The following is a 23,404-nucleotide window of genomic DNA, read 5'->3' on the forward strand; positions in this document are numbered from 1 at the left end:
TATTTTTGAGACATATTTCTTAATAAGTAGGCCAACGTTCTGTGCTAACTGAATTTTTCAAGTTGTCTTAAGGTTTAGCCTTATGTAGAAGACATTGTATTAGAAAAGACTCAAGGGTGACGAAGCCATGCATAACTACAGTGAGGTCTGTTTCTTGAAATGCAAGGTCAGTTGTCTTGCCAAGACCAAATTGAAAAAAATACCCTTGGTTATGGCTCCTATCTCAGTATCTAGCAGCAAATAAAGACACAACAGAAGTTCATTTTCCAAACCTGAGTAATAAATGGTGGACATACTTTCATTTGAGGAAATTGATTCTTTGTTCTCCCCAGCCCTCAAATATTACATCAGTCATCTTTCACAATGATACTCAGCCAATCAGTTCTCATCTCCACTCTGATCTCATTTGGACAGTAGGTCAGCCAATCAACCTCACTGATTATCTCTGGAAAAAATGTCTGTGTGAAGTTGCTGTTACCTTTTCAAGAAAGCGCTTGACAAGATTTTTTTGCTACTGTTGTCAGAATACAGAATTGTAATGCATGCTAAGGATACATTATCCATATAATATGTGGTAAGGAATATATGCACAAGAAGTGTAACTTGGTTGTAAAGGAGACTTGTAGTGTGAAATGACAGGAAGGAAAGCCTGGGCTGAGGACTTAAGCCAAGGTTGAGAAAGCTGCGGTGGGAAGTGCTATAGGAAAATTAGGTGTCTTGCTGAACTACAAAGATTAAAACATCACCCAGAGGCATAATAATCTTAGAACCTGGCAAGTCTAATTTCAAGTCCTGTTTGTGTTGCCCATCTTCCAGGTATAGGATGAGTTTACATGAGTCTCCTAAGTGGTTTATAAGGATATGGAGTTCTGAATAAGAGTGTATTTTGATCACCATATAGATGTTGTAACATTTGTACATGGAACCTGAGATAAGTGATAAAACGATAGTTATAACTACATACAAATAAAATAAACTGTATAGGAATAATTTCTTGGACTAGCATAATAAAAATAACATTTGACTTCCTTAATTATTGTGATATTCTAGCATGTAAAATATGAGCATTAAAAAGAATACTAGTGTTGTATATAAACTATACAGAGTTAATAAATTGCAAAGAATTGCATAGAATCACAGGGTTAGAAGGGACCACAGGGGTCATCTAGTGTAACCCCTGGTCAAGATGCAGGATTTGTTGTGTCTTAAGCCTTCCAAGACAGATGACTATCCAGCCTCCTTTAGAAAACCTCCAGAGAAGGAACTTCCACAAGCTCCCTAGGCAGTCTGTTCCATTGTCCTACTATTCTTACAGTTATGAAGTTTTTCCTGAGATTTAATCGAAATCTGCTATGCTGTAGTTTGCACTTATTGCTTCTTGTCCTGCTGTTTGTGGCAAGAGAGAACAACTTTTCCCATCTTTTTTAAGGCAGTCTTTCAAGTATTTGAAGACCCCATCAATCTCCTCTCTTCCAAACTAACTGTATCCAATTCCTTTAGTTTTTGTTTGTATGGCTTGCATTCCATCCCTTTGATCATCTTTGTCACTCGCCACTGGATCCTTTCCAGTTTCTCCACATCCTTTCATTGGTGACCACAATTGGACACAGTACTCCAGTGAGGCCTAACCAGCATCAAGCAGAGCAGTACTATCATTTCCTGTGACTTGCATGCTATGTCTCTGGTTAATGCAACCTAAAATGGCATTTGGTTATTTACTTATTTACAACAGCATTGCATTGCTAACTCATGTTGAGGTTGTGATCCACCACAACTCCCAGATCCTTCTCAGCAGTGCTGCTACCAAGCCAGTTATCCCCTATTCTGTTTTGGTGTGTTTGTTTTTTCCCCCCTAAGTGTAGCACCTTACAATTGTCTTTGTTGAATTTCATTTTGTTGTCTATAGTCCAGTTCTCCAATTTATGAACGTTTCTCTGAATCTTAGCTCAATCCTCCAAAGTGCTGGCACTTATCCTTCCTAGCTTTGTGTTGTCTGCAAATGTGTTGAGTATGCTCTCTATTCCTACATCCAGATCATTAATAAAGATATTGAACAACACTGGACCTAGAACAGATCCCTGTGGAATCCTATTTGAGACCTCCCTCCAATCTGACATCATTCCATTAATTGTTACTCTTTATTTGTGGTTGTTTAACCCATTATGTATCCACTTAATGTTAGTTTTGTCGAGCCCGCATTTCTCCAGCTTACTTATTAGAATGTCATGTAGGACTATGTCAAAAACCTTGTTGAAGTCCAGGTATATTACGTCCATTGCATTCCCCCTATGCACCAAACTAGTTACCCTGTCAAAGAAGGAAATCAAGCTGGTTTGGCATGATTTGTTCTTGGTAAATCCATGCTGGTCGCTGGTGTTTACCCCTTCATCCTCCAGGTATTCCAAATTGAAAGTTTTATACATTGCTCTCATAGCTTCCTGGTATCAAAGTCAGGCTGACTGGTCTGTAGTTCCCCGCCTCCTCCTTTTTTCTCTTTTTTAAAGATGGGCACTGCATTAGCCCTTCTCCAGTCTTCTGGGACCTCACCAGTCATCTATGAGTTTGCAAATATTTTTGCAAAGTAATTTTATAATTAAAATGTTATAATTTTCTTCCTTAGTATAACAAACTAGTTTAGAATTGAATTTTGCTAGAAATATTGCTGGAGTTTTGCTTTGGATAAAATTGTAGTAACATTTGCAAAAAGGGTTATATCCTGCCAGCTGTTTTAAAGTAGAACTTCTCACTGACTTTTATTGCTTTTATTTTATCCTCAGACAAGCGGGATAGAGGGACCATTAGAAGTATGTTTTTCCAAAAAAAGTATTTGCATTTTTATGACAATTTAGTTATAGGTTTGGACTAAATGATCACATCAGAATAGTTCAGATATTTTAGGGATTAAGACAATCATGGAATTTTGAGCATAATTACCGTGATTAAATAGTTGCATTTTTAATTTCTCTGACATAATCAACTTCGCTACTTCCTATAACACTGAAATTGATGGACAGCTCATGTTATGTATTGATTTTGATAGTTTATCATCAAGCACATAAGCGTGAAATTAGGCTTTTTTTTTTTTTTACACCAAAAGTTCTCTCAGAAATGGTGGCTGAAAATGAACAAAACCAAAGGTGGTTGTCTTCAGTGTTTTAAAAAAAAAAAAAAAAAAAAGTCTTAGATAAGAAGAGCACTTTTTACTGTATGAACATATCTGCTAATTTTTTAAATAAACTCTAACTACCCCATGACCTTTGTGTTGGTTCCATGTAATTTGCATAAGTAACTGGCATTTTATTAACAGCTTATTTGGAATACTGAAACTAAGTGATAAATAAGATCAGGGTATGTATGTGCATTTTGTTTTGAGGGGGCAGTCTTGTTTGTTGAAACCAACCAAAATCAAAAGTCCGAAAACAGTTCACTTAATAGAGAAGAAAATTACATATTTTGACCTACAAAGACAAGAAAGATAATCACTGTGAAGACTCGCTTTTGGTTCATTTTTGAGAAACAGAGTTGATACTGGTTTTTCCACAGGAAAACCTATCTATTCTTTAGTGACTCATTGTACTCCAAAGCGTTCTAAGAAATGAACTTATTTCCCTATGAATATCCAATTTTGCCTGTGCATCCCTTTTGTTTGAGTTAAAGTACTATAATACATTCTAAAAGTTTTCAAATCTTTATCATAAACCACTATTACATGAAATGGTTGTATATAATTATACTTGTCCTTTAGTTATTGGTTTCTTATTATTTTTGATGCAGTAGTGATAGTCTGTTCTGAATACTTAGTTTGCTTAGTTTCTTTGCAGTAGTCTTTCTGTTGTGGTTACAATTTCAAAATTACACTGCAGAAACTAGTTTATGCATTGTTTTAAATTGTTTAACTTTGCAACTTTTTACAATTGAATTGAAATTTAAGATTTTGTATGTAGTGTTTTGAATTCAAAACGACCTTGACAAATTGGAGAATTGGTTTGAATTTAACAAAATGAAATTCAATAAAGACAAGTGCAAAATACTTCACTTGGGAAGGAAAAATCAAGTGCAAAACTGCACAGTTGGGAATAACTGGCTAGGTAGTAGTACTGCTGAAAGGATTTGGGGATTATAGTGGAACACAAATTGAACATGAGTCAACAATGTTATGAAGGGGTGAAAAAGGGTAATATCATTCTGGAGTGTATTAACTGGAGTGTTGTATATAAGATACAGGAGGTAATTGTCCTGCTGTACTTAGCACTGGTGAGGCCCCAGATGGAGTACTATATATCCAGTTCTGGGCGCCACATGTTAGGGGAGATGTGGACAAATTGGAGAGAGTCCGGAAGAGAGTAACAAAATTGAAGGAAGATGTTAAAAACCTCACCTATGAGGACAGATTAAAAAAATGGGGCATGTTTAATCCTGACAAAAGAAAACTGAGGGGTGACCTAATAAGTCTTCAAATATGTTAAAGGCTATTATAAAGAGGATGGTTGGGACAAGAAGGTAACTGGCTTAATCTGCAGCAAGGGAGATTTAGGTTAAATATTAGGAAGAACTTTCTACCTATAAGGATAGTTAAACTCTGGAATCGACTTCCAAGGGAGATTGTGGAATCCTTACCATTGGAGGGTTTTGAGAACAGGTTGGCTGGACAAACCTGTCAGGGAGGGTCTGGGTTAACTTGGTTCTGCCACGTTGCAGGGGGCTGGACTTGATGACTTCTTGAGGTCCCTTGCAGTCCTACACTTCTATGATTCTATGATTTTAACAGTTTTGTAGCTTATCTTATTTCTGATTGCAACAATAGTGCAGTCATTGCATTATGAAGGTGTCATTTTCAGACACTCACAAATGATATCTCACTTGCCATGGCAAAGACCATAATATCAAAAATGAGGAATGCTGCATCTTCTTAGGAACAACTTTTTGGTACCCATTGCAAATAAGTTGAGTTGGGTTTATTATGGAAATGGCTTGTGAACTACAGTACCACTACTTTAACTTGAAATATGTGCTCTTCGTAGATAAAATAACTATCCTAGCCAAGAGTTACAAAAAATGGAACCTTGTGGACCATATGCATGTATTTTAAAGTATTTTTTGGAAGTAGAGAATATTCCCTTTCAGTATCTCAGGATGTCTGTATACTGTTTCTTAGCTGCAATGTCTGGTCTTCTCCTTCAGCCTTTCTTCTGGTGTTGCTGAAAGCAACATTGTAGTTAGTCCAGGGCTGTCAGGGCACAGACTGAAGTGATATGGCATATTTCAAATCTTCTTTTCTTCTGAATCAGATTTTTTTTCCCTTCTAAATACAGATTAATAAAGCCTGCACTACAAGAGGAACAAGGAAAGGATTTTAGTGAAGGTACTTCCTGATCCTGAAAAAGTCAGGGGGCTTCAAGCCCATCTTGGACTTCAGAACACTTCACAACTTTGTGGTAAAAGAAAAATTTAAAATAGTGCCTTTGGATTTAATCCTTAATGAGAGAGTAGTTTTGTGCTCTAGAATAGGATATAAATGCCGCTAGGACTGTGTCAGAATCACAGGAAGTACCTGTATTTGGAATATCTAGTAGGTGCATAACATTTATAGAAATTGTTGTCTTAGGTTGGTGTTGGCTTTTTGTATTTTCTCTGAAAATTTGTCATTCTTATTTATTGTGCCATTGTGTCTGTGTTCACTGTGAGTGCTGTTTTCTTGAGGGTGTTCCATATCTGATAATTGGCTGAACTAGTTGACTAATGTGGAGGATAGGCCTCAACAGAAGAATTTGTTCTATCTAATACATTTTCTAAATCTCTTCTTATAATGTCATCTTGCTTGTATAGAGTGATATTGCTCAAGTAAGGTCACATAATATTGTTGAATCACAGGGCCCAAATCTATTTCTGTTTCCATGGCATGTGTCAAAGGGCAAATAGTTAACTCTTTTAAAGTGAGTAAATAAGAATCTTCTCTGACATTTATATTTTTCAATCTACGCTACACCTCTGTTCTTTCACTAACAGCAGGATTTCTGAAATGCAAAAGTGAATAGTTGGCTCTTTGAAAATGTGTCTGTTCTTCTTGGCCCTGATCATTAACTCTTGGGAGGGGACTCTGTGGGGAGGAACTCTCAAACTATTCCGTCGTGGAGATGTCCTCATATTTGTCATCCTAAGAAAAGGCCATCAGATCCACCTCCAAATTTGGCAGATCCATGAGGATCTGTGCAGATTCTATAGAATCAGCAGAAGGTTACTGCTCTCTCTTCAGAGGTCCTGTATTTCTTAACTGGCTCTGTTCCCTGGTGGTGCAGTTCTGTTGAATTCCTCCTGCCAGCTGCTTGCTCTGGGGAGAACTACCCAAGGTGGTGGTATTGTCACCAGAGTGTCTCCATAAGGCTAAAGGGGGAAACAGTGTGCCTGTTGCTGCCCAGTCTCCACCTGTGCAACACACACACACACCTCAGATCTTATGGAGTCTGAGGGAGAAGACTGATGTGGAGGTGGCTGAACCACACTTCCTGCTGTGCACAGATCTAGGGGGCATGATCTGAGACCTTGTTAGGAGGCGCTTTGCTTGAATGGTGAGAAATTTAAAATGTCAATGAAACTTTTTCTTTCTTGTCCACAAAATCACTGTTTTTAAGCACCCTTGTTATACATTACACAGAATTCTGACAGTTTGCTTTGGAGGTAATGCCAATTTATTTCTTAACCTTTAATATTTAGATCTACTTCTAAATTAATCATTCTGCCCCTTCTTTACTGATGGCTAAAAGAAAAATCAGTTTAATCATAAAATGTCAGCTTCATCCTGCTTCAATTTTCTGTCCTTCTGAATCACTGAATTCTTGGGGGGAATGGATCAGCATTCACCTCTCACTCCCTGTCAATACGTGGCCTAAGCCGGGAAAGTTAATGGTCCAATCAGTGGACCAAATTCAGTGATGAATCCTGGTCACGTGCCACCTGAGCATGTTGCGCATAAGCTAAGAAGAAGACTGAATTCTTGTTATCCCAATTATTATTTATGGATGGAATCTTTTATTAACTTTTTTCTTGTTTGGTAATTTGGTTTTTATAACAGAGAATTTATGGTCTTTGGATCATAGATTCTGGTGCCCTGGTCTATATGGTATACGTTATTAAAGCAGAATTTGAGAATTGCACTTAGCTTCTCAAACAGCTAAAACAGCCTTACGTTAAATAATCTCATTATCTAAAAGATCAGATGTGCATATTTTATTTAAAAAAAGGAAAAAAAACCCTTCAGTAGGTGACTGGTAGTGAAAGTAAGTGTGTGTGTGTGTGTGCATAAGTGTGGAATGGGTGCCCAATCTCTACCCACTCCCCATGTGCAGACAATGGATCCTGCATGCCCATGCGTGCACACATTTTTACTACCAGTCACCTGCTGAAGATTTTTTTAAAGTGCTAGAATGCTGAAGTAGAAACATCCTTCTACTAATAAAAATTGAAAAGCAAAAGGGATGATATTCGACAGGATGTAACTCTTGTGTTTTTTATTCAATTTCTAGAAGATAGTATGTGGTTGAAAAGATTGGTCAGTGGTTTTCTTGGCTCAGTTGGTTAATGCTGACAGGTTTGCTGGCTGGCTAGAGGTTACTTGCTTGTAGATGCCAGATCTTAGATGCCGCATCTTGCTGGATTCCTACTCCTTGGTGCCCAGCTGCAAGGGTGGGGAAAGCACAGGCCTTCTTGTCCAGAGCATGGTGGCATCTGGAAGCCAAAGCCAGAAGCAAGCAGTTGGTTTCTCCTCGTACATGACGTTGTGAAGATGATGGCCTGATTGGTTCCTATTCCTTGTAATTTTCCTCAAGAGTTTCTTGGTGAATCAGACAAGGGTACTATCCCTTTAAAAGTCATTGGCATCATCCAGTGGGGTTTGATTAGGTCAATGTATGCAAACAAAGATCCTTCCCTTCAATCCTGGAAAGTCTTCAACATACTTCAGGGGTTTGACATTGAGTCCACTTTTTGGAGAAGTTGACGTCAGCTTCTATTGATCATGAAGTATACCAACCATCCTATAAAAATTCTAACTAAAACTCCCAATTTTGGGGGAGGGCACGGAAAAAAACTAGCAAAAGGTTTGAAGCGAAATAATAGAAAAGTCATTCACACACAGTCGTGCACACAAGGTTCCTTGTTCTTAAGACTAAGCAATTGTTCTTCTGTTCCATAGACAGGTAGTTAACTTCCCTTCTTTATATTTTGGTACTCATTATCCATGAATAACTCAATTTTGAACACGATTTGTGATGAACAAAATCTGAGTAAATCATTGGACTAGCACTTTCAGAGTAAATCTATGTACTCTTAAAAATCATGATTAAGAGTTCAGTTTTCCTATGTAGGCTTATCTTCCTCACATACTTTTATTTAGGAAATCATAGTGTGAGAACTTTTCACACACCTTTGTCACAAGTGCAGTATATCTTGTAATGCAATGAAAAAAACCCACATACACCTTTTGCATTGTAGTTAGAATTCAGCCATGACCTGAAAAATCTGCGTAGGTGGCACTGGGATTTAAATGACTAAGAATTGTTTATTTGTTGATAAATATTTGACTTGAATTTTAATATTAACCATGATAGATCCTTATTAATACATTTGTCTGTGAACTTGGAATGTAAATTTTTTTATTGTACCATGGGCAAGGCATTTCACACAGGAAATTCTAGTTTCTGGCCTCGAGTGGACAAATGGATATTTTGTGCAATGCATTTCTATATGTGAAGGTTAAAAATTCCTTATCTCTACATTTTCTCCATAAGCATCTGCCACTTAGCAAGATGACTGATTTATTTGGCCTGTACGCATCACATACTGTAGCATCTAGCATTTAATAAGGATGTTTAACCTTGTCCCAGTTATAATATGTTTAGACTACAGAAGAAATATTCATAAACTAGTAATAGCACATTAGTTCACTGTGCAACATGATGTACAGATTAAGATGCTGTTTTCCAAGATTACCACAAATCTGTATGTAATCTGTAATTATTTTTCAGATCTTATAGGTTAGATTTCTCTAGACTCCTAGCTTTCCTTTGGTATACAATAATTTTCTCTCTCATGGGCACTTGCTCTATGATCCATTACAACTGGGTTTATAATGAAATATAATAAAGAAGAGTAAGTCACTAAAATATGTACACTGCCCTTTCACTGCTTTTTCTGTGTTCACACTTTATTAGCTCTTTTTCTGTCATCCCTTTTTTTCCTTTCTGCACAGGGTTATATGTTCTTTTGGTGCACACTCTAGATTCTTGGCTGCATCTCTTGTCAGCCTTGGATGCATTTCTTTCAGTGATGCTTTCTTTTTTTTAGGCTTTCTTCCTGCATCTCAAGGAAAGAAGCTCAGCGGCTTCAAGCAATGTATCTATGGTAGAAAAGTTTTGGTCATGGATGAACATTACAACTGTGTCCGTTGCATTGTAATTGAGCAGATCTGTCTGGAAACGTCATTCAGAGTAGTCACATTTTGTGGGAAATAAGAAATTCCTCAGGGAAGCTCTCCAGAGGACTCCAGTAAGTCTGTTTCGGATCAGACTTACATTGCTTCAAAGGATCAATCCCTGAAACAAAAACGCAAATCAAGCTCTTCCACTGAGCACCAGGACTTGGTGTTGATACAGATCCAACCCCCCAGGTTGCCTCAAAGCAATGTGCACTGACAGCATCATAAGTTCAGGTATCTTGAAGAGGTGGCATTGATGGTGCCTCAAATTGGTGGTAAATTAGCTCTGGTTCTTGAGAAGAAATCTCAACAGCTGGCGCGGAGTGAGAGCCAGTTGTCTTTCACTGTGCTTCTGTTGAAACACAAGACAGGAATTGGAAACAGATTCAGGGAACTTCTGGGGCAGTGTATGATCTCAGACCTAGTTAGATTCATCAGCTTTGTTTTTAAGGCTGCCTTGGCAACAGTCTCATCCTCAGCACATAGTTGGAAGATCCTTCATCAAAGTCTGTCAGAATTCTTGTGCAAGAGTTGTGCTCTTTTCACTAATGTTGATGCCTGACTTAGAGAGTTGGCTGTATCAGCAGAATCACTGGTCTTGATGATCTTGATGAGGGTCTAGGAGCAGTCAGAAACCTCATTTGTCAAGTCAGTGCTAATGGTCCTACATATTAGTGAAATGTAGTAAACTGCTTGAGTGGAAGTGGTATTCCTATGGTAGATGGTATTGAAGATGCAGAGGTTTCAGTGGCCTGTTCTTGGTGAATTAATGATAAAAGTGTATATGGCTTATCAGATCTCCAAATGCAGTAGAAAATGTTTTCCAACCCCTTCATGACAACTGGCAGAAACAGCCATGGCTAGAGGAAAGTCTAGCCAAAACGTTACTCTGTTCCAGAACCCTGGGTTTAATCTGATAGATGGATTTATCATTATGCAACTGTTAGTTTACTCAGTATGGACAACCAAACATAAACTGTTGAACTGCAAAAGGTGACTTAGGACCTGGCTAGGTATTTCCCAATAGAAGCATTAGAAGTTGTGCAAGACTGTGCATGAGGATGTGCAAAGGTTGTTAGCTTATTGGCTATCCTGAGCAGAATTGAAGAGTTTAGATAATCTCTTAATTTTATGCAGAAAGGATTAAAAATCAGGCTGTTACAATCGGAACACTATTCAGGTGGGTTAGATTATGTATCCAAGAAGCCTATAAGACATCATCTGTCTCTCTCCCTGAAGGGATTAAGTCCCACTTTATTAGAGCCAAAGCAGCATCTCTGGCTTTTCATAGACATATCCCACATATTGAAATATGCAGAGCAGCAACAAAGCGTTCTATTGACATGTTTACCAAATGTTACTCTGTGGATCTAGCATCCGGATTGGACGTTAAACTTGTCAGAGTGGTTCTTCAATCCTCACTTAATTAGGACTCCCTTGGTGGGAGTGCTAGTAGCTAAACTATTCCAAATGTGGGAATATGCAGAGAACACGTGAAAAAATTAAATTTACTCAACTGCAACATGAGTTCTTCAAGATGAACTTTGCATATTCATACTCACTGCCCACCTTCCCCTCTTCCTTGAAGCCCTGATTACCATACAGGGCCTGAGGATGCAGTGGAAGATGCTGAGGCACCTAAAGCACCATGCCCCTTCTGTAACCATGCCTTCAGAATGCTCAGAAAAATTGAGGGAAGGGGTGTGTGAGTGCTTCAGCAGGCATTGCTAGTTAGAGTTCCATTGTGTAAGCTGTACAGTCCTGGTCAATGCCTTCCTTGAGTGTGAATATGCGGAGTCCATCTTGAAGAACTCTGGTTACAGGCGAGTAACCTTTATGTTGCATCACATCCCCAAAAATGCAGTAAGGCATTTTTTTATATAAGGAAGAGATGTGGCAGTAAATCTAAGCCTTCCTAGGAAAGAGGGCAAACAGATTCATCCCAGCTCGAGCTCCTTTCCCTGGCATCTTGGTTCCTGATGTGGTAGAGATCCATAGATATGGCAGCTTTTAAACAGGTCGCTTATTTCCCTCTTGGTCTCTCAGAAGAATTTACAGTTGTAAGTGGAAGAAGTTTGTAATGTGGTCAGAGCAAACCCAGGTGGATCCCTTTAATTGCTCCACACACAAACTGCTTTGCTTTACTTCATCTCCCAGAGTCTAACACAGATTGATACGCTCTAATTATATTTGGTTGCTATTTTGACTTATTAACTAGTTGAAAATAGTGTCTCTTAAGACATTTGTCATCAGGTTTATATGGGGCTTGATACTGTTGACACTCTCCTGTTAAAAAGCCCTATGTCATGAGATGTTGAAGTAGTCTTGACAGAACTGATGAAAGCTCCCTTTAGAAAAATTAGATCCTAAGACCTTAATTTTCTTTCATAGGAAGGCCATTTTCTGATGGCAATGAATTAGCAGTGTGACTGTACTTTGGGCTCCTAATTGATTGATTTCCCACCCCCATAGCATATTTTCCAGGACCACTGCCCATTCCAGTGAGGTGGTTCATCACAAGTTTGCCATAGTATGGTCCACGTGGCTTTATTTGAAAGGAAGTGAAGACCTCAGGGTCCTCTCAGCTGTTTTTTTTTTCTTTTGGTAAATGTTCTTGCCAACCATCTCAGTAGATTAAATGACTATTGGCTTGTATCTCTTATTGCCATTTCTTGGCTAGCCAGCAGTTGGGTCTCATTGGGTCATGCTATCTGAGGCAGAGCAGCTTCTTGCAAGCCTCAAGAATATTTCAGTCATGGTTTTACGACACAGCGTTCACTACGTACTTTTTTTCAAGATACAATTTCTTGTATTTACCTTCCAACGTAGAGACTTACTTCTCTCTGTTCCATAGAGCTGCTTCTAAAGAAGGGGTGCCTGCATTTTCCTGACCCCTGTTTTGAGATTATCCTTACTTGAGCTGGCCAAAATTTTGAAAGGTTTATTTTTATGAGGATATATCCTAGAGGTGCTGTTTGTTCGAGTCAGGTTTGTTTGGAGGCCTCATTCTTTCCCTTTTATAGAAAAAATAGATTCTTGTTAGCTTCTTATCTGTTGGGTATTGATCTATGTTTTTATGACTGCCTGTTGTAATGATTTATTTGTTTGTTTTTATTTTACAATGTTCCATAAAGAACTTAGCCCAAGAGTATACTAATTATTTATAAGAAGGGAGAATTGCTTGACTGTAATTCTCCTTCTCTGACGGTATGCAGGATTCACATTCCTCAATCCGGCACCGAATTAGAGGATGTTTTTGAATTGATGTACTGTTGAACATTGTAGTTTTTATCCAGACAAATTTTTGTTTCATTAGTTCATATAAGAGACATTTCAGTTCGTTATGTTTTAGGAGCAGGAATTGTCTGGAAGGTTGTAGAGGCAGCTGTTGGCGTATATTGGTCAGGGTGTCAGAAAATCTGTATGATGCCTGCTGCTACAATTTCCTGTAAAGGCCAAAAAACATATGAGCTAGGTTAGTTTTGCCTTCATGTTGGTAGCTCAAGACACAAGAGTGAAGGTCTCTTCAAAGAAGCAGATTTAGAGGTGAGTAATTTTCCCCTCTTTAATTTTTATTTAATTTAACAGTTGGTCTTGCCAATTGTTAAATTGTATTAATTGAAAAAAGGTCAGTTGTCTTAAAACAACTTAGAAACTTTCACTATATATGTGAGTAATTATAGTGATCACTTTAGAATCTCTACAACTTTGCATTTGCATAAATAACTTTCCTGCAATGTTCATGATAGTCCCTTGTCTGGTTATAAGGAGTACTGTGGTAATGTTAAGTACTTGCAAACAGTACTAGTGAAGATTTTAATGATGACCACTTCATTATTTATTTATTTATTTATTTATTTGTATTATAGGAACACTTAGAGGGCGAGACCAAAATCACAGCCTGTATTTACTAGGCATGGTACATACTCCCAGTAAGAGACAAGATCTTTATCCATGAATCTTATTTTTTTTAATTGAAGAATCAAACACAATGATGAACCTAGGGGGAAATCTAAGCAACAGTGCACTGTCTTGTTCTGGAGGAGGAGTTTCTAAGAGCATTTTATTAACAGTGGATTAGACCACCTCACTGATACTTCTGAGGTAAAATGTTCTGACTGCAGACTTTTTTCTTTAGGGTCTTAGTGGCCAGTCGAGACAGGAGAGAATTCTTAATTTCTTGAAGGAAGATATTGTGACATTGCACTCCGTAATGTTTTATGGAAATATGATTGAGTGTGAATATAATGTAACTGGAATATGCTTCTTGTGAAAGGTCTCTTGTAAGGTATTACAAAGCTTAAGGTCTACTGAGTGTGTTCATCCTATTTGTTTGCATGTATTATTTCTATGTCTGAAGTTAGGAGAATAAGATATAAACTTGTATTACTGATGTAAACCCATTAAGTGAAAGCCATTAAGGGTGCTTCAGAATCAATGACCTGTAATGGCTCTGTTTACCTGCAAGCCTTCCTGTGTGCATGTGGGCCAATCCATGGGTAATGAAGAATGAGGTCTCACAGGACATGTGACCATGTCACATGATACTGGAATCCATCTTAAATCTGGTACTTTTCCTTTTAGGAGGAGGGGTGGGGACCCAGAGAGACAAAAGATTCCCGCCTTGTGCCTAAGCTATAAAAGGGGGTGGAACCTGAGCTGGAACTAACAAGGACTGCACCAGGGGGAAAGGATTGGGCCCAGACTAGGAAGCAGTCTAGTCTGTGAAAGAGGCTTATTGGAAAATCTCTGAGGGTGAGATTTTACCTGTAAACAATTTCTTAATATATTAGGCTTAGACTTGTGCGTTTTTGCTTTATTTTGCTTGATGACTTACTTTGTTCTGTCTGTTATTACTTGAAACCACTTAAATCCTACTTTTTATACTTAATAAAATCATTTTTGTTTGTTAGTAAACCCAGAGTAAGTGATTAATACCTGGGGGAGCAAACAGCTGTGCATCTCTCTCTATCAGTGTTATAGAGGGCAGACAATTTATGAGTTTATCCTGTATAAGCTTTATATAGAGTAAAACGGATTTGTTTGGGGTTTGGATCCCATTGGGAACTGGGTGTCTGGGTGCTGGAGATAGGTGACCTGCTGAGCAGTTTTTGGTTAGTCTGCAGCTTTGGGGGCTTGGACCAGACCTGGGTCTGTGTTGAAGCAGGCTACTGTGTCTGGCTCAACTAGGCAGGGTTCTGGAGTCCCAAACTGGCTCAGAGGTAATTCCAGTACGTCAGGTGACGGTCCCAAAGGGGTCTCGGTGACCAAACCCGTCATAGATATTACTTATTGTACCCTGAGGCAGTACCACAAAGAAGTGCTCTGAATGGTGAGAGTAGCATAACTGCGAACTGCCTCTGAAATGGAGGTAGTTTTTACCTTTAAATTCAGATTATAAAACCTTTAGATGGTGCCAAACTACCTCCATGTTTGATGTAGGCAGGATATACCCAGCAATTGTATATTGGTGGATATCGTTCTGCAAGATGATATTGTATGGGGGAAGTAAGTCCTATACCAATGTGATGTCTCATAATTAATCTAGAAATTTTTTTTGCAGTTAATGATACTGGGTCTGTGATTTGAGGGTAGGAGTTCAATGGCATTTTAAAATGGTATGCAACTATTTTTAGCCACTGTTGTATGTGCATAACTTAATTATGTCATACATACTGAGAATGAATTCTTCAGTTCTACTGAAGTAGAATATGAAAAAATATTAAACATCCATGCACAAGAAAATACATATATTGATATAATCGTGTTTTTCTTCTGTGACAACTTTCCCCATTAAGTTAACTCTTCCATAATTAACTGTAGCTCCATCAAATGAAATGTCTACATTCTGAATTGTGATTTTAGTTTTCACACCTTTCTATTCAAAAGGAGAATCTAAATGTGAAATATAAAACAAGTATTCAATAAAGCTAATACTAAATTTTTCACTATGAAACATGGTTTTAAAGGTTAACATCTGTCTGGAAAAAAAGTTGGTATATACTCAGAGTGGTGAAACCCTTTATTTATTCAGTGGGACTTCTTCAGCTGGTCTCTGAAACTTTATCACTTAAGTTAATCTTTCCCCCACTGTCAGCTGGCAAGTGGCATGTTCCATGATGCCTGGTATGAAGCTGTGCTTTTTCTAAACTAGTTAGCAAAGCCATAGGTTGTAAACTGACTAGCTGGCCAGTGGCCACTTATGATTACCCTGTTGCTCCTGGTCTTCTCCATGCTGTCTCTCACTCCTTCTCCTCTCATCTTTCTTGCCTTTCTACTTCATCACTTTTTTCCAGCTGTCCTTTCTGCCTCATCTTTCTGGCTTACCACAACTCCTTGTTGTCATCCAAATCTGTCCTGTGCTTAGGAACTTGCCCAGCAGTTATTACTACCTTCATCTTCTTATTCTGTAACTCTAAACTTATTCTTTCTTCCCCTTCCCCGACACACAAACACATATTGAGGAAAATAATCAGAGTTATGCGGTTATATCATGCCTCAGATTTTAGTATTCTGTATACTTAACTTCACATGCCATGTTGTCTATGTCCAAATAGCAAGGAAATACTCCTATAACTTGGGCTATAAGAAGCCTATCAACTTATACATTGTCTGGTCTGTATTTTCTGGTGAACACATTTATCAATCCAATTTATGGTATTTTGCACTTTTCATATGAATATGCTATGTGGAAAGATTACATACACACAAACATGTTTTACAAATAGACACAAAGTTCCTGGAAATATTTCCATACAGTATTATCCTGCAATAGTTAAGCATGTAACTTTGAAGACATAAATGAGTATTGATACTTTAAACTGCATTCATATGATCATATGGAAAAAGAATGTATATTCAATCTAGTTATAACCAGATTTCAATAAGTTTTAAAGGCTATTATTTTTCCTATCACTGTTTTTTTTCCCTTCAAAACTTTCAGCCTCAGCAGTGGGTATTTCAAAAACAAAGGTCTTAACAAATTCTTACTAAAATGTTTTAAAATCTTTACAGTTTGCCTTTTGATTCTTTTGCCATTTACACTGAACCCAATAGGAAGCTATCGTTCTTATTTTACGTGATTTACAAATAAACGTAATGCAGGATTGAACAGTGAGCAACCTTTTACTCTTAGTGTTCAATAATTCAGTCTTTTAAAGAACATTGACATTAAGAACAATTTTTGCATTAAGACTATTTGTAATGGCTAAAGAAAATTCCTAAGCATCTCATTTGCTAAATGTATTCGAATTTTTGTGAGTACCATAAGTTACCTCTTTCTGTCTAAAGCCTGTGAGAAAAAGTAGCATTGAGAAAGGTGTCCATTGTTTTTCCTGTTTACAGTTTTCATATATTTTCATTGTATACATATATAATAGGTTTAATTATTCCACGAACATAATTAGTGTGAAATAATACAATAACTTGAAAAGAAAAAATGATTTTCGTAAAGATAATATGGCAAAAATATTTTTGCAGGTACCTTTTGGTTTATAATCCTACAGAACAGGAGCGGTTCTCAGTGGTTTCAATCTATGTGAGTTCACCCAAAGTTAAAGTATTATCTCCTTCGGGAAAACCTGTTATGGTCCAGGTTAGTGGAGTATGGGATGGCACAACTACAGTATCACATGAAGCATATCAGGTATGTCACTTGAAATAAAAAGTGTAAGTTATACTGATTTGCACTTAGATATGTACTATAGCTTCACATTAGAGGAGAAAATAAAATAAAGAAAACTAGACTTCAGATATATTAATCTTGTGTCAATTTTATAAAGAAGATTCTGTGTAAGAGAGGGAAGGAATATTAAATCATTTCTGTCTTCATTTAGGTCTAAGAAATAGCATCAACTTTCTAAACTTCATTACTTTTCGTGATATTAGCAAAGCTTAATACTGGATTAAGTGTTTCAGTAATGAGCCTCGTTTTGGGGAATTTATTTGGTATCATTTAAAATTGCTTTGGGTTGAAACTTAGAGTATATGTGTTTAAATAGAATTCTCCCCCCCCCCCCAACTTTTCTACAAGTGCATTGATCTCTGTATCCTGTTTACATTTCTGTTTATCCATGTTTGAGTCAAAAAAGTGGATATGTCGAAATATTTGTTTGAAAGTTGTTGAAAATTGTTTGCATAGCAGCTGCTATGTATACATGTTAAATACTTTGCTGCTTTATCCTCGTTAATTTAAATGGCAATTAGACATCACAGGGATGTTATAGCCATTTCACTGCATTTCTGAGGGGATGTATGTCCTTGAATTCGATGCCCTGGTTACAAGGAGAGCCCTGAGGACAATTTTGAAGTGTTTCAAGTGATGATTTTTATAACTTTTCATTTTTAATAAATAGTCTTTATTACAAGGATTTTTCCTTTACCCCAAAACAACATCATCACAGATTCAAATCTTAGTCTCTAAAAGCTTCACAGAGCAGTGGAATGAAAACTCCCATCCTTTGGAAGCCTGTTATTTATAGTGTGCTTTGTATCAGGCCACACTATTAAATGTATTTTGCTTAAGGGAAACTGTTTTTATTAAAAATAGACTTGAGCTCCTCCGTATGCAAGAAGGATCAAAGACTCAAGCCAAGGAAATAGGGCCCCTTTCTTACTAAGTGAGTGGCTCAGATATGAAGATCTCTTCTTAAAAAAAAAAAAAAAAAAAAAAAAAGTCTACAGTGGTGGTGATAGTACTATCATTCCAACAAACAAAAAATGTTTTTTTCCAAAATATGCAATGCTCACTGTTGGAGGGAGTGTTGTGAGAGAAGTGCACATTTACGCGTTGTGTGAAAGTGAGTATCACAGAACTATTGAACTAATGTATTAGAACACATTTTTTTTAAAAGTAACATAAGATGTACATTTTAAGAATCCATTGTTAATCTTTCTTTGTTTTTAATGAATTAGCTTTTTGGAGTACACAGCCTTAATATCATAACTTCTGTTATGAGAGGTTTAAAAGAGAGAAAAACGCTCCCCTTACTCCTTCTTGATAGGAAAAGAAAAGGGGGTGGGGGGCGGGGAATGACTGTAGTTGAGAAGTCAACACAGCAATTTCATACCTAGCAGAGCAGACAAAGAAATATACAGTAATATATGAATATAATAGTATATTAGTGTGCTAAGAATAAATTTTTTAAAAATACTTGTTATTGAAAGAAATGTTGATAGTAGTAGTTACATTCTTAGAAGATCTCATACTGGCAGGGTATACGCAATATACAGCTACACCTGAATCGTAATAAAATAGGGACACTTTAAACTTACAAGAATGTTAAACTGGAAGGCTAAAATTTGTATGCTATAGGACTTAGAAACACATTAGTTTGGATTGTTGGGTTATTGTAGACATAGATTTTGATTCATAAATACTGTACTTCAGAATTAGGATTGTTAAATTCTGTAAATAAGTTATTTAAAATAATTTCAATTGTAAATGAACAACATTATCACACTATTCCTTAGTGTAAGGAAGTTTAAGGAATGTCACAAATATAGTGGGAATGGTATCTAGTAGCAAAAAGCAAAATTGAAAAGTTTGAGTTTCAGTGTGGCTCCTCTGTCTGATCTTCACCTCAGATAGAGAAAGCTCTGGGAAATGTGGACTTCAAAGAATAATGTAGAGGTGAAATTCAGGTACAGTCAGATCTATCATCTGCTATCCTGAAGTGAAAGAAAAAGCATAGTTTCCACCACTCTATTGACTAAGGGGGCGGGGGCTGTTTGGCTATAAAAACATTATCAGAGGAGGACCTGAGATGACATTTGAGCTAAGTAGACCTTCAGATCCAAGACTTGAGCTGTAGGGTCTTGGATCCCTAGTCCTCTGGGGCTGGACTCTGATGTAGTCTCCATTTCTCTGTTCTCAAGCCTGATCCTTGCCTTGGAGCCAGTGCCTGCTTTTGGTTCTGTCTGATAATTCTGGGAAATTTCAAATCGTACTGCATCATAGAGATTCTTCTCAATCTTCATGTGCCTGTAGTTCTGTTCTACTGTGAATGTCTCACTGAGATTTGTCAAAAAAAAAAAAAACCAAACAGTGTTACATGGAACTCTGTTCAGATGTTTATTTAACATTACTCTTTTGATCTGGAAGCCAGGTTGAGTTCCCATTTCAGAATCATTTTCCTACAATGTATATTCCTTTCAGCCCTCTTCTAACGGGCTAATTACTGCTAATAAATCTCAAGCGTGGGGCTCTGCAGTGGCTGTTCTAGAAGGAGAAAGGAAAGTTTACATACGGAGCTTTGGGCACGTTGTTTCTGGAGATCCACCCACCCTCTTTCTCTGCTGTGAAGAGCCTTATATGGCTTCTAAGGCCTGGTCTACACTACGATTTGTCGAATTTAGCAGCATTAAATCTGAATTAACCCTGCACCCGTCCACATAATGAAGCCATTTTTTCGACATAAAGGGCTCTTAAAACCGATTTCTGTACTCCTCCCCAAGGAGGGGATTAGCGCTGAAATCGACATCGCCATTTCGAATTAGGGTTAGTGTGGACGCAGTTCGAAGGTATTGGCCTCCAGGAGCTATCGCACAGTGCACCATTGTGACCACTCTGGACAGCACTCTGAACTCGGATGCACTGGCCGGGTGTACAGGAAAAGCCCCGGGAACTTTTGAATCTCATTTTCTGTTTGGCCAGGCGAGCTCATGAACACAGATGACCATGCAGAGCTCATCAACACAGGTGACCATGCAGTCCCAGAATTGAAAAAGAGCTCCAGCATGGACGGAATAGGAGGTACTGGATATGATGGCTGTATGGGGAGAGGAATCTGTGTTATCAGAACTATGTTCCAAAAGACGAAATGCCAAAACATTTCAAAAAATCTGAGGCCATGAGGGACAGAGGCTACATCAGGGACGCAACACAGTGCCGCGTGAAACTTAAGGAGCTCAGACAAGCATACCAAAAAACCAGGGAATCAAACGGACGCTCCGGGACAGAGCCCCAGACATGCCGCTTCTACGCTGAGCTGCATGCAATTCTAGGGGGGGGCCGCCACCACTACCCCACCCCTGTCTGTGGACTCCGAGGATGGGGTACTCTCCACCATGCCTGAGGATTTTGCAGATGGGGAAGATGAGGAGGATGACGAGCTTGGGGAGAGCACACAGCACACCATTTTCCCCGACAGCCAGGATCTTTTTATCACCCTGACTGAAATACCCTCCCCAACCCAAAGAAGCCGGAGAAGGGACCTCTGGTGAGTGTATCTTTTTAAATATAATACATGTTATAAAAGCAAGCATTTTTTAATGATTAAGTAGCCCTGAGGACTTGGGATGCATTCGTGGCCAGTACTGCTACTGGAAAAGTCTGTTAACGTGTCTGGGGATGGAGCGGAAATCTTCCAGGGACATCTCCATGAAGCTCTCCTGGAGGTACTCTAAAAGCCTTTGCAGAAGGTTTCTGGGGAGAGCAGCCTTATTTCATCCTCCATGGTAGGACACTTTACCATGCCATGCTAGTAGCAAGTAATCTGGTATCATTGTATGACAAAGGCTGGCAGCGTATGGTCCCGGTGTTTGTTGGCATTCAAGCAACATCCGTTCTCTATCTCTGTGTGTTATCCTCAGGAGAGTGATATCGTTCATGGTAACCTGATGGAAAGAGGGGACTTTGATTAAGGTGGCCGTTCCGACTGGGCTGTTTGCCTGTGGCTGAAAATAAATCCTCCCCACAGTTAGCCACGCAGTGGGAGCGGGGGCCATTGGTGCTGAGCTGTTCGCATTCGGCTAGCAGGGATCTTCCCTGTTACCAGCCAGGTGGTGGGGGGAGGGGAAAAGCGATCATCCCAGAGAATTGGATGGTGGGAGGGGGTTAGTTTGGTTTCTGCTGCTGCACGTTAACAGGAAAACTGCAGCATTAAATGGCCAACTCAACGGGCTTTGCTTGGTATGGAAAAGGAGGTGGCTGCTGTTATGAAGGTTGCAGAAGCCGAAAGACTATGGCTTACCATGGCCACCTACAAGCCGAATTCTGTTGCCCGGCCCTGCATGTGTGGTCTCTAACACCAAAGCCGGAGGCACTCAATATAAGATGCAAAATGCGACCTTGTACCAAAATCACATGTGCTATGTGATGTGAATAGTGTTGTTCACCGTGAAAGAGTATAGCCATTGTTCTGTAAGATGTATCTTTTTAAATACTTCACTCCCTTTTTTCCTCCAGCAGCTGCAAATGTTTCAAGCCTCCATCCTCCATCCCAGAGGCTATCTCAGATAAGGCAGCGAAAAAAACGCACGTGCGATGACATGTTCTCTGAGCTCATGCAGTCGTCCGGCACTGACAGAGCTGTGTGCAGGGACACAATAGCAGAGTACAGGACGGTGGCTGATGAACATGAGGAGAGGTGGCGGCAGGAAGATCAGAGGAGGCATGAGGAAATTCTGGGGATACTGCTGGATCAAACGGACATGCTCCAGCATCTGGTGGAGGTTCATGAATGGCAGCAGGATCACAGACTGCTGCTGCAGCCCCTGCTTAACCGCCCTCCCTCCTCCCCAAGTTCCATCGCCTCCTCACCCAGATGGCCAAGAACGTGGGGTGGGAGGCTCCAGGCACCCAACCACTCCACCCCAGTGGACAGCCCAAGCAACAGAAGGTTGGCATTGAACAAGTTTTAAAGTGGCCTTTTCCTTCCCTCCTATCCTCCTCCCACACCGCACCTGGGCTAGCTTGTGAGTTATCTCCCTATTTTTATAATCAATTAATAAAGAATACATGTTTTTTAAACGATAGTGACTTTATTTCCTTTGCAAGCAAGCTGTGATCGAAGGCGGGAGGGCAGGTGGCTTACAGGGAATTAGAGTCAACCAAGGGGGTTGGTTTTCATCAAGGAGGAGCAAACAGAACTGTCACACGCTACCCTGGCCAGTCATGAAACTGTTTTTCAAAGGTTCTCTGATGCGCACCACTTCCTGCTGTGCTCTTCTAACCGCCCTGGTGTCTGGCTCTGCGTATTCAGTGACCAGGCAATTTGCATCAACCTCCCACCCCGCCATAAACGTCTCCCCCTTACTGTGACAGAGATTGTGGAGCACACAACAAGCAGCAATAACAATGGGAATACTGGTTTCACTGAGGTCTGAGTGAGTCAGTAAACTGCACCAGCGACCCTTTAAACGTCCAAATGCACACTCTACCACCATTCTGCACTTGCTCAGCCTATAGTTGAACAGCTCCTGACTACTGTCCAGGGCATTAAGGGGTAGGCTGGGTCCCCAAGGATAACTATTGGCATTTCAACATCCCCAACAGTTATTTTCTGGTCTGGGAAGTAAATCTCTTCCTGCAGCCGTTTAAACAGACCAGAGTTCCTGAAGACGCGAGCGTCTTGAACCTTTCCCGGCCATCCCACATTGATGGTGGTGAAAAGTCCCTTGTGATCCACCAGTGCTTGCAGCACCATTGAAAAGTACCCCTTGCGGTTTATGTACTGGCTGCCCTTGTAGTCTGGTCCAAAAATAGGGATTGCATTCCGTCTATAGCCCCACCATAGTTAGGGAATCCCATTGCAGCAAAGACATATACTATGACCTGCAGATTTCCCAGAGTCACTACCTTTGATAGCAGCAGCTCAGTGATTGCGTTGGCTACTTGCATCACAGCAACCCCCACAGTAGATTTGCCCACTCCAAATTGATCCCCGACTGACCGGTAGCTGTCTGGCGTTGCAAGCTTCCACAGGGCTATTGCCACTCGCTTGTGAACTGTGAGGGCTGCTCTCATCTTGGTATTCTTGTGCTTCAGGGCAGGGGAAAACAAGTCACAAAGTTCCATGAAAGTGCCCTTACGCATACAAAAGTTTCGGAGCCACTGGGAATCATCCCATACCCGCAACGCTATGCGGTCCCACCAGTCTGTGCTTGTTTCCCCGGCCTAGAATCGGCGTTCCATGGCATGAGCCTGCCCCATTA

At 39.3% G+C, this 23,404-nt stretch overlaps 1 protein-coding gene across 1 annotated transcript in view; it reads left to right on the top strand.

The window, feature by feature from the left end:
* The window catches only part of MAN2A1 (mannosidase alpha class 2A member 1), a 202,369-nt gene that overhangs the window by 129,721 nt on the left and 49,244 nt on the right, over positions 1-23,404 (top strand). The window contains exon 13 of the mRNA XM_074952939.1: positions 16,949-17,114. Coding sequence (XP_074809040.1) covers positions 16,949-17,114 — 166 coding nt within the window. The remainder of the gene's footprint in view (positions 1-16,948; positions 17,115-23,404) is intronic.

The sequence above is a fragment of the Natator depressus genome, chromosome 5 (genome assembly GCF_965152275.1).
Source record: "Natator depressus isolate rNatDep1 chromosome 5, rNatDep2.hap1, whole genome shotgun sequence".
Classification (NCBI taxonomy): domain Eukaryota; kingdom Metazoa; phylum Chordata; order Testudines; family Cheloniidae; genus Natator; species Natator depressus.